General features: G+C 36.5%; 1 protein-coding gene across 1 annotated transcript in view; it reads left to right on the forward strand.

The window, feature by feature from the left end:
* Positions 1–470: 470 nt before the first annotated feature.
* Positions 471–13,143, forward strand: part of pex5la (peroxisomal biogenesis factor 5-like a) — a gene marked incomplete at its 5' end in the record, with an annotated part of 90,258 nt that continues 77,585 nt past the window's right edge. Inside the window, one exon of the mRNA XM_081381357.1 lies at positions 471–491. Within this exon, the coding sequence (XP_081237483.1) occupies positions 471–491 (21 nt within the window). The remainder of the gene's footprint in view (positions 492–13,143) is intronic.

The following is a 13,143-nucleotide window of genomic DNA, read 5'->3' on the forward strand; positions in this document are numbered from 1 at the left end:
GAGAGAGAGAGAGAGAGAGAGAGAGAGAGAGAGAGAAAGAGAGAGGGGGGGGGGGGGGTCTGATAAAGGAGGGAGGAACTGCTGAAGAATCAGACCAACTAAGATAAAACGCTGAGAGCCACACCGGGTCTTTGATTATGACGTAGGCAGGATTCTCGAGCGATCAGCGCATCCATCGCGCGCCTCAGCAAGTTGGTGAAGAGACTCGCCGGCGCGCGTGAAGCTTGGAAGCCTCCTCACCTTATAAAGTGCATCGGTGACGAAAGCTATCGCGTGCGCGTAAATTCAGCACTTGGTTCACGAGACAGCTCCAGTGTGTCGGCTTCCCTAACTGGACTCAATTTAAAGAGCAGTTCTTTCAGTACTTTCAGAACACACTCGCACGCATGAACATTAGAAGTGTCATCATATTTCTTGTGCTCATCTAGCTGTGATCCATAGCCCGGGACCATTTTTATTCTCCACTAAATATGTACCAGGGGCATTTGCAGGTAAGACTCTGTTCACATAAGACGTAAAATAATTGTCTTTATATTTATGATGGCTGTTATTTGTATTGTTTTAGTTACACTGAAATCACCGGATTGCACTGGAAGCATGTTAGGTGCAATTATCCAGTGATCAGTGCATTAAAATCATGTCAAAGTTTTATGAGTCAAGTTGGATTTTGTCCTTCTGTAAAGAGTCTTGCTTGCTGTTGATGTCTATTGTGTTCATTATTTAAGATATATTAATGGCAGATACTGTAGTCTCATACATGGTAAGTTATTTATACTTTTAAAAATAAATTTTAATCAATTTATGTATGATTGATTAGGAAAACCAATGCATGTTAAGCCAGTAGTGTACATGACGCAGGTGCCAGTTGGACAGTTTAAAAAGTAAAATAGTCTCTTTGCAGAAAAGAAAGGAAAGCACAGTTACAAAACGCTGGCATAAACATTCATCTTCTGTTTCTGTCTTGCTGTGCACTTTAAAGATTTTTTTCGACGCAGTTGCACACTTTGTTGTAGTATCACCAATAGGGATTTACCCAATATTTTGTTGTATCATAAATAGGCCTGCACAGTTGAACTTGAAGGAGCAATCCATAAATCACATTATGTGCAAAATGAGACCCACCAGGGTGTTTTGAACATCTATGCTTACAGCAACATTAAGGTTTGATTGTGTTACTTTTGATGAAGATCTGTTAATTATGTAACTGCTAAATTAAAGCAGGCAACGCTTTGTTTACCAAGTCTCACAATTTCCAAGTAATTTACCAGCTGAATATTTTATGACTTCTATTACAGCATCTTAGGAAACCAGAGTAGCTTTTTGATACCCTATGTCTCTATGGTCTGCTATGTGTCTTCTGTTACCACTAGTGTTTGGCTTTATTTGTATTATATTTGCAATAATTTGTAATAATAAGTTTGTTCAGCATTTCGACACCAACTTATACTTACACATTTGAAAAGCTTCATATCTAATGTAAAACTATGTGCTATATGCAATATTATACAAGAATAATTGTTCAGTTGTGTTATTAATGTTCCAGGAGACAGAAAATAGATTTGTTTTCAGGTAACGGTAATCGGACACTTGATAAGAGTCTCATATGGTCCTATTCATAACTGTTCTCATCATGTTAGAGGCTTTTATTTCAGGCTTTGGGGAGTTGGGGAGAGAAAGATATCACATTTTCTCTGTCAGGTAGGGAGGTAATTTAAGAGGAAATGTTCTCTCTGTGCAAAGCAGATGTTTTATCTGTCCTTCACTGGGCTCTTTGCAGCTCCTCCTTCCCTAAACAGACACACTTATCTTGACAGTGATGGCTCATTCTCCTTTAAAGCCATCTCAGAGTATAAGAGCCAAACAGTTTGCATTTGCACATTATGTATGAGTATAGCACTGCCATGAAGAGTTCAAATCAAATGGTACATTTTCTAAGCAATAATTTGTTGATACTCAAGTTTGCAAGGATGTCACATAGAGTTGTTCAAAGCTACCTTATCAGTCATTAACAGATGATCATGCGTTGCTGGTTTTATTAAAGTTAATTTACAGTGAAACTTAGATTTCAAAGTTTTACCTTGTGGAGTGTTTGTGAACGTCCAGCTTTTGCTGTATTAAACACCAGCCTCTTACCACACTAGGGGGCATTGGAAATCAGTATATCCCACTGATCATTTTCATATAGACCAAATTTCTTTGAGTGCAAGTTCTGTCATTTCATCTTCAACAACACAACAGGATTTGGTAATAATATATATAATAAAAAAAACATGTTTTTTAATACTTGCACAGCATGACAGCTCAGCTGGTCACGATATTTCCTTCGTAAAAACAGTGGCTTTGTTCATGTATTTATCCTGTGACAATCAGTAAATTGATAGTACATGCAGATAAATAGCTAAGTAGTTTTATTTTAAGAGCTATTTGACCTATTTAAACCAAATATCAGCTCACACCTTAGATGTAACAACACGTGTTATAATTACTATAAATAACTCCAGTTGCTTGGGTGATTCCTGCCCTTTACAGCCATACGGCTGTTTGAGATGAATTTGCAATTCAGTGTTGCATTCACTATCAAACATGGGCATCACAAATAGTCCAAAAGTGCAGCTTTCGTGTACGTGATTTGTCTGTCTTGCTTTGGCTAGAATGCGCCACGCTCTCCGCCCAAGATAAAGCACCTTAAGGAATGCTGGCAAAAGCTCCTGTGCCTTTTTATCTTCTTATTACTTTAATTAGTCAAGGCATCTTTTGCATATTCAGGAATTAATGGAGTGTCTCTATAGCTCTTTTCTCAGTTGTAATTTTTATGAAGTAATTCTTGTTTTCTAAAACCAAACATGCTTCCTTTTCATAAATTCTTATCCTGTGTGTCCGATTCCCGAAAGGGATGAAACCTTTTATATAATCCAATAAAAAATATTTGGTGTCACAGTTCAGTATTCACTTAGTGTATCAGTTCCTTTTTCTATAAATCTATTTATTTATTTCATAAATGATATACAACCATACCACCATGAAATTACCCATATTAATTATTGATTATACAAATTATGGTTCTTTATGGTTCCCATGCATCACTTTTTAAATCACTCTGCTTTCTGTGTTTGCGGCATTCCAGGCTAATAGTCTGGCTGCATTATTTTGCTAGTGAGCCACATTAGACAATATAACTTGCCAAATTGTGTGTACAATGTAAGTTAGCTTGTTTTTATAACTGTTGAAATGGTATATGAATTGTATAATTGTATGTATTACTGTATAAAAGCAGTAGCCTACCGCACATTCATTTATGCTTTTGTTCTGAATATCAGCATTGTTTTTCTAAAACTCAGTCACATGACATGTCTTACAGGTGCAGTAGGGTAAAATACTTAGAGTCAGTTGTTCTGCTGGCTAATAATTGGCCATTACCCTCAACAGAGCCTCGGTATAGCATTTACTGCGCTCTTCCGGTCTGTTTTTAAATGTATAAAATCAAATAAATGCAATGTTATCCTCCCATTTTCTAAATGCCTGCCTAATGGGTACCTCATAGAGCTGTTGTGTTGTGTAATGCCTTGGTGTGGCTTTGCCTTGTGAATGGAGTCTCCCTGATTTCCCACAGGTGTGCAGATACAACCCTGTCAGGTGTTTTCCTATCGCTGGCTTTTTCATGTTTCACCTCTGGCTTTGACAGTGATAGTGCTTTTGGATGGAAGGTGAACGGTAGTTCATCTTGGGATCTCGCCTTTTGAGCTGGGCTCAGAAATAGAGATTGAGACGTGCTTGTGTGACACCTGTGAGTGTGAAATATGTTGACCCAGATTGCAGCACACTGAGGCCAAGGGGGCTCTCAGAGACCCTACAATTGTGACAGCTATTGATTTATGTGTGAGGGTCTTAATATGACCTTTCAGGGCCTTTCCCTATAGAAAGGTCTGAGAAAAAAAAGACAGTTTTAGAGAGTCTATCCTCTTAATAGTAATGTAATAAACATAGATTAATCCTTTGTGGGCTAATGGTGGTTAGATAAATGGTGTTACAAGCAATGCTGCTATACGTGATAAAATTACAAGCAAATTATAATAGCGCCCTGCTGGAAACAGCAAAGATACATAACAGCACTCTGCAAACTGTAAAAAATGTGAAGGAAAATGTATTGTGTTTTGTGGCCAACCATCAATTTATGCAGATTCCGGCTCTTTTCAAAGAGGTTTAGAATTCTACAAAATTAAAAGACGGCAGGTGCAATCCCTAATGGACTTCTAAAGTGTTTGTTCACTTGCAGACTTAAAGGGATAGTTCACCCGAAAATGGAAATTCTGTCAGCATTTACTCACCCTCATGTTGTTCCAAACCATCTGACGATCTTTCATCTGTGGAACATAAAAGACAATATTCTGAGAAACATCTCAGTGTTTTTGTCCATGCCATGGAAGTCAATGGTCACCAAAAATGATTACCAAAATTATTTTAAAATTTCTTATGTTGTGTTCTGCAGAAGAAAGAAAGTCATACAAGTTTGGAACAACATGAGGTTGAACTATCATTTTTAGTAGAGTCTACAACTAAGCAAACACGTTAGAGCTCCATTAGTGACTGCCATGCTCTGATTTCACAGAAGTCTAAACCTCTAAAGACATTTGAGAAGAGCTGAAATCTGTTCACCCCAAAATGAATAATATGTCTTTTACTCACCCTCATGTTGGCCCAAACTTGAATGCTTTCTTTCTTCTACATAACAAAAAGAACATATTTTTTTTAGCTGTTTATGTCACCATATTTTATGCAATTTGTGTATGTGTGCGTTGATCAATGTTTTGGTTTGATTTAGATATTTCTCTGTTCATCATAAATAATGTGGCTTTAGATGAGTTGCAGTATAGCAGTCTAATTGTATGGAGTAATTTCACGCTAACTTTTTGTCCATAATATAACGTTCAAGCTCCAAAAAGACAGACAGATGAGACAATCTTCAAAATATCTCCTTTAATGTTCCACAGAAGAAAGAAAAGCACATGAGTTTGGAAGAACATATGAGTGAGTAAATCATAACAGAATTTTCATTTTTAGGTAAACTATTCCTGAGAAAGGTTTTTGGTTAGAAGTTAACTTTTGATTATTTTTCAGTGAAAAAATACAGCATTTAATGGTATGAAATTAATTTGACTAAAGTCGAGTGTCAGGCCAGCTGGAGACATGGACGTAAATGTTAATGGAACATGTTTACATAGCTCAACTAGTACAGCATGGTCCATACAATACCAAGGTCATGGGTTCAGTTTCCAGTGAACATGTATACTGATAAAAAATGTATAGCTTGTGTACTGAGTCTCTTTGGACAACAGCATCTGTCAAATGCATAAATGTAATGCCAAAAAGAGGTTGTGTGACACCTTGTGTGTTATGACTACCATAATGATTTAATGTGGTATTTTCAGCGATTACACAATCAGTTTGTCTAGCTGTTGAGAATGCATGTCGCTCACTATCCGTCACAATAATACTAAAATCATGTTGATAAAGTCTGGAAGAAGGACAGTGTAATAGAGTGGGCATGTGGCAGCCTTTCAAATAAAATCAGTAGGCCATCTGTCTTACTCAAGGTGTGCTTCTTGACGGGGTATTTTTACATCACCGCTTCTACTATTTGAGTTTTGCATCTCTGGCTCAACTCTTCAAGCTAAACACCAGAAGCAACAAAAAAGACAAGGGACTATTTTGTCCTTTACCTGTTAAAGCTGATTAGGCTGAGTGTGTCACATCTCTCATGGACACTTATCTGAGAGGACAAAACTCAAGGCCGGTGTGGAAAACAATCAGCAGGAGATCAGCAGGAAAAGAGTCAGGAGAAACAGACCGGAGCAAGTGGAATAAGTGATAGCGTTCGCTTTACCCCTGGAGAATATGTGAGCAGTATTTGTGGAATCTTTATCTCATTTTAGAGAATGATGGCTGGTCTGACTCTGTCAGTTCTGTAAGGGCAGTAAATAAATGATGAGGGTCTTACATGAGAGTTGTTAGCAAACGCAGTTATGTAATGCATAAATAAGAGGGTAATTAATATATAATAAATTAGAAATGTAAAAATTTTATGTGTGGAGGGAAAGTTGCAAGGCCAGTGAAAGACTTTCATCAACAAGCTTCTTTTGATGTACTCAGCTTTACAAATATTGGAAAAGCATGATCCCAGAGTGCAATATTGTGTGTGTTAGCTATGTTTTTTTTTTGAGGATTCAAAGAAAGCATAAGATTACAGTGTTATTTTTTTTTAATGTTCATGAATTTAAATATGATGGTATGCAGGGATGTAATTAATGAACAGGAACCAACCAAGGTTTCCATTGAGGGAGTAGTAATTTTGCACGTTTTATCCCATACTTCACAAGAATCTCAGCATGAGCTTGGGATATGGAAATATAGTAAAATGAGAAGGTTGGTTAGGAACAATTCCTTTGAGCTTTAAATTAAAACTCATTGCAAGAAGTAGGGCAGTTACTGTACCTCTGTCCCTATGTGGTGCCTCATCCATCTCTAAGTGCAGCCATTCATCAGGGTCCATGGTGGACTCATCAGCTTTAGGCGTCATATGAGGCTAGGCATCAGGGAAGGCAGGATGCGCTTTGGAGCTGGAAAATTTGGAGAGACAAATATGGACTCTCATCTAATCTCTTTAAAGTGGCACCAGTGCTAGCAGGGGTGCAGCAGCCATTATAACTGGGCGAACATGACTCCCAACCACCCACTTCAGTTGTATTTCATTTTGGAATATACAATACTACAATTACATTATGTAGTTAAAGCTCTTAAAAATGGCAGCTAGTAGTGTAAACTATCTTTTTGTTCTTGGTGTTAGCTGGGATTTTCAAATCGCAATCACTGCACTTTCTAAAACAATTATGGACCTCTTATACAAAATGAGGTGATGAACAAAGATACTATAAAGATTCATATTTCCTCCTTAATCTATTCACTCTTTTACATACTCTCACTCTCTCTCTCTCTCTCTCTTTCTCTTTCTCCCATTACTAATTAGCTGAACCAAACCATTATAGAAACTAGTCCACAGAGATCAGAGGGAAAAACAAACAGAGACTGCTCTGATTTTTCAAATTAATGTTTAAAGCTTTGTGCGACACAAAATTGACTCAAAACTCTATTACGTAACATTTGGTGGAAGCAACCGAATATGAGAGAATCTTGATATAAACAATCAAGATAATTGCTGTAGAAGAAGGTGAGCTTAATTGCATCAAGTGAGACCAGCCACTGAGGGTGTGGATGCAGTCAGATTTCTTCTTTTTGATGTTTGATGTTTGGTAAAGATCTGAATTTTTTTCCATCACACAGCAGGCCGTCTTTAGCTGTAATTGAATCAAAAACCTGACTAAATTCCAAATACTTTAATCAAGCCTTTACAGTATGTTGTCAGCTAGAACATAACGGCATTTAAACGGCATATTTTTAAATAACAGAAGACATTAAAGAGATAGATGACCCAAAAATTCTGAAACATTATCACACTCACTAACCCTCTTGTCTTTTCAACCCTGTATGACTTTCATTCTTCCTTGGGACACAAAAGGAGATGTTCAGCAGATGTTCAGCTGCTCTCTTGTCTTTTTCATACAGGGGAATTGGATGGGGACCAATGGCTGTCCAGCTACATAAAGGATAAAAATAGCACTATAAAAGAATTGTAAAATATAGTCCATCTGACTTATGTGTTATATTTCAAGTCTTCTGAAACCATGGCTTTGCATGAAGAGATATTGGCAAAATTTTTGCCTTAAAAATCCTCTATGGTCATCATTGACTTTCATTATATGGAAAAGAGCTGCATTTTGCTATAAATAATATAATACTTCCAGCTCCATTTAAAGGGATAGGTCACCCTAAAGTGAAGATTGTGTCATCATTTACTCACCCTGTTGTTCAAACCCTGTATGATTTTCTGTCTTCTGTTGAACACAAAAGAAGATATTTTAAAGAATGTTGGTAACCACTGGCTTCCATAGTAGGAAAAAAAAATATTATGGAAGTCAATGGCTACCATCAACTGTCTGGTTACCAACATTCTTCAAAATATCTTCTTTTGTGTTCAACGTAAGAAAAAACTCATACAGGTTTGGAACAATTTGGGTGAGTAAATGATGACAAAATTTAAATTTTTGGGTGAACTATCCCTTAAACACATTTTAATGTGCTTAAATACACTCTGATGCATATTTATATCAAATATTCCCCCAAGACTGAAGTAAAATTAGGGTCCAAAAATTTGTCAGAAAGGCTAATTCTGACTTTTGGCATCCTGAAATGCATGAGACAGCTCTTTGGACACAGTATTTTATTATATGCGCTGTAAGCTGGCACTTCATGGCACTTCCTGATAAATAGAGCTGAAAATCAGGAATTAGACCTCTAAAGATAGGCATATTAACCCTAATATGCCAACCAAAACAATGTTGCACTGCCATTACTGGGGGCAAAGTACAGAAATCAACAACATCACTGGCAGGCAGTTTGGGGTTTACCTCAGTAGAGGGCTTTTTGAAGAGACTCTTTTTAAGAGACTACTTCAGCAGGGGGCAGTGCCTCCAGCACAGCTGTGACCTAAACCCTTGCCTGGTCCCATCTGTTTCACACAAGCTCATATGTGCTGAGGTCAAGTGGTGCTGGCATGATGAATTCCCTACCCAGAAACAGAAGAGATCATGCTGCATACAGTATAAAATGTCAAAGGACATCATGCTACTGTATCTATCCTTTAGATGACCATGCTTGACAGGAGTGTAAGGAGGAAAGACAGAGAAAGGCATTGGAGACTGTGTAGGAGTAGATTGACTAGATTGCAAGATAGGAAAACAACATTTGTTACATGGCACACCACACTGGGCTGAAGCGTTGAAACCTAAGCTCTCTTCCGAAAAAAAAAGCTGTTCCAAAAAGAAGGCATCTTAATTATTCGGCTTACTAGATACTTTGCTTTGGCCAAATTCTAAAGCAGAATCGCACGTATCCTTTATGGAGAAGTCAATCCCATGATGCATTATGACAAGCTCAGAAATTATGATTGTACACTACTGTTCAAAGGCTAGGGTTGGTAAGATTTGTTTTATGTTTTTGAAAGAAGTCTCTTGCTCACCAAGGCTGCATTTATTTGATCAAAAATACAGTAAAACAGTAATATTGTGAAATATTATTATAATTTAAATCCTAAAATTATAATATTTTTTAGTTTTCTAATTTAATATATTTAAAAAATGTATTTATTCATGTGGTGGCAAAGTTGAATTCTTAGCAGCCATTACTCCGGTCTTCAGTGTCACGCGATTATTTCAGAAATCATTCTATGCTGAACAGCATTGACTTGTAATAGTCATCTTTTGTAATATTATTCTAAATGATATAATAATAAAAGTCTTTACTCTCAATTTTCATCAATTTATTCCATTCTTCTTTTTAAAAATATCTTACTGACTTTTGAATGGTAGGGTAAATACCTGTATACATGTATGTTCCTTGTACATTTAACTCAATACTAAAAAGTATCAATACAAATATTTCAGTGTAATTAAAAGTTAATACTTTTTAGTATTTGTGTGCTATTATGAGTGTTATGCCGTTATCTTAGCAGCAACACACTAACATTACACAGTTATTGCTATTGGTGCGGTGCGCAGTGTAAAATACAACCATGAAGAATTAGTGTAAATTATTCAGAAAATCATTCATCCAAATGTTTTATGAATAGTTTGCATTTTTAAATTCATTCTGCTTGCGTTTCTTCATGGACTAGACCCATTTTGAATTGCCTTAATCTGATAGAATTAAGTATACGTTGGGTTAACAATAAATAAATCCAAAAATACATAAACTGTGAGTATTAATAGGAAGGGGAAAGAGGACTGTTGCAACAGCAGCACATGCTTCTATTTTGGTCTGATAAAACAGCCGAACTTTTGGTCACCTCTGATGAGCTTAACCTTTTTAATCACTCACGGTCCGCAAATACTTGAGGTCCAACAAGCACATTCAGCTAGCTCTGTTTGCACCAATCAGTAGTAATCTTTGACAAGCAGATCACGGACAAACTTAAACCGCACACATATATGAGAGCGAGCGAGAGCTAGGGAATACGGTTGTATTACAAACACTGACATGAGACATTGGCCTATACATGCACATTTCCACCAGGTGTTCAGGGATACAATGTGTGTGTGTGATTGTGTTTGTCTGTGTGTGCTAGACTGACCCCTAGCCACACAGTCTGGCTCTACTGTCATGGGGCTCGACTAGTCGAAACACAGATGGCTTTCTCAGGTAGCGGCTGTGTAGTGTAAGAACTTTCTCTATGGAATTCCTTCTGTTGAAACAGCTGGTTTTCCCAGCCAAACTCACTTCTTCCTGAAGCACACACTCCCAACGAATTATCACAAGTACACACCACTATAAATCTACCCGCAAAAGCTTGTATTCCTCGCATCATATTTAGCTGGGGGGTTGATATATATAGCCTATCCACTGGATTTCTTATGGCCCCTATCAATCATATACATTTTTCAATTATAATGCACATCTAAAGTCTTTTTTTGATATTTTTTTGTAAACAATACGTGCACTATTAATTAAATTAAGTATACTTTCCTTGTGAAATTATTAATAGTAATCAATGCTAACCAGTTTATTTAGAATAATATGACTCAGTAATTCTTTAGTTACCCAGTACTTTGCTTTGTCAGCATTTATGACAAGCTCTTACTGTATATCATACACTTTCAGGCAAAGCCAACAGTCTACAAAACGAAGCTGAAAACAATTATAATCTTACAATCAATTTGAAAGGTCACGTTTTAGTGTCACAACCAGTTTCCATTTCTCCAAAGACATCCTACTAAATTGGATGATGTGAGTGCATTGTAGAAATAGCTCCTTATAATGAGAGCAGTTGAGCATGGCAGATAATTCCTCTGGTGGCAGGGGGCTGTTTGTCAGCAAATAGAGTAAAGTGGATTCTTGCCGCCAGTGAGGAACCAGTACATTACGGTTTGCTTTGTGGAACAAATTGAGCGGTAACAGATAAAAAGAAACAACCCAATGAAAAAAAAGTTTGAATAAACTAAAATAATCTATCTACAATAATTAAGGCGGAGGCTGATTATTCAAAGTCATATAGTGAGACAGATGGTATTTGCACCCAGTGTAAACATTTTTTAATTATCTAGTAACACGGATTAAAAATTAGTCTAATATTTATATATGTGACCACTTTCCACAAGATTCCCTGTGTTTTGTGTGTTCTTGGTCTTGCTGTGTCTGGTTTCTTTTCCTGTGTTTAATTCCTGTTTCTATAGCTATCCTTGTTGATCTCCATGGTTACTAGTCCCACACCTGTTCCTCATTATCCCTCTTGTTACTCAGTGTATTTATACCCTTGTGTTTCAGTCTGTAGCTATCAATCATTGTCTTTACATATTTGTTGTAAAGCTGTTGCGTCTCCCGTGTCTTCATGTTTGGAACATTATATTGGCTTCTTGTTTGGATTATCCTTGCATTTATATGTTCATAGAATAAAGACTTCTTTCTAAAAGATCCTCACCTCTGTAGCAAGGACAAATATCTGTTAATGTGCCATACATATATACACCACCATTCAAAAGTTTGGGATCTTTCATTTAAATACTGTAAATGAATACTTTCAGCAAGGATGCATTAATCAATTGATTAAAAGTGTTAGTAAAGACATAATGTTACAAAAGGTTTCTATTATTATTATTTTTTTATGCTGTCCCTTAAAAGAATCCTTAAAAAAAATATAAAGGTTTCCAAAAATATATTTAGCAGCACAGCGGTTTTCAACTAATACTAAGTAATGTTTCTTGAGCACCAGATCAGAATGATTTCTGAAGGATATTGTGACGCTGAATACTGGAGTAATGGCTGCTGATAATTCAGTTTTGCCATAACAGGAATAAATTACATATTTAAAAATATATTAAAATAGAAAAGAGTTCTTAGAAATAGAAATAAAATAGAATATTTCACAGTATTACTGTACATGTACAATTAATATAATATTTCTGCATTTACATTCGGTATGGAATATACTCACCCACACACACACACACACACACACACACACATAATTAGTAATTATGAATAGTATAATTACACATATGATGCAACAACAACAACAAAACACCAATACATGTGCTGTACCCTCTAGGATTTCCAGAATTCAGATCACGAACGCAAATCACTCACCATCATTGACAAAAAGAGAATTCCCTTAAATATTCTGTATGATGACAATGATCTACATTCATCAGCTGACCTCATAAATTCTGATCTCATGTACATTTTAATCTCAGACACGTCCTTTGCAGGCTGAACAGATTGTCTATATTTCTAACCCAAATGATTTCTGATTGTCATGGTATACCAGTCCAACTAGCAAACCCTCAAGCAGTGGACCATGTCAATTAAATCCCATCCTCAGGCACAGATCCTATCCAGCAGTGTCTGCCAAAGCAAAGGTCAGTCATGAGCCAGGCCCTGGCATGAAATTCTCAAGTCTGAGACTGAAAACAAAGGAAAACAGCTGTGTCCTAAGTCATTTATTCAATTTAAATCTCACATTGATAATACTTTGCCTCTTTAAGATCTTGTACCTCATTATTATCTCAATTTATCTTGTCACTTAATTTATTTTAATCATCTAATTTGTTTTGTCTTTGTAACATCTGAGGTATTTTCCAGTCTATTGTTATAGTCGATTTATTTAGGGCTGGTAAATTAGTGACAACAGGCAACCGAGGAACATGCCAGGAGCTTAACAACAAAGCTGTGTGACTGAAAAGGAAAAAATAGGATTAAAAACAATAAATAAATATCGGTTTTGAAATGAGACCATTGTTGTTCTCAGTGGCTTAGACAAGGCTTCATAAAAACTGTACTGTCCCTTTAAATTGCAATCTGACGCTCTGCGCCATGTATTGATAATAAATAAAACAGCTGGTGATGAACTCACTCAGTAATTGCTACTTAAGGGGAAATACGTTTATGCCCAATCTTTTCCCTACTTCATTCACTGTAGTTCTGGATTGCCTTGCGTCACATTTGTGACCCGCCGCGTTGTTTTAGGAAATGAGGATGGAT

Source organism: Scardinius erythrophthalmus (genome assembly GCF_964197995.2).
Source record: "Scardinius erythrophthalmus genome assembly, chromosome: 12".
Classification (NCBI taxonomy): domain Eukaryota; kingdom Metazoa; phylum Chordata; class Actinopteri; order Cypriniformes; family Leuciscidae; genus Scardinius; species Scardinius erythrophthalmus.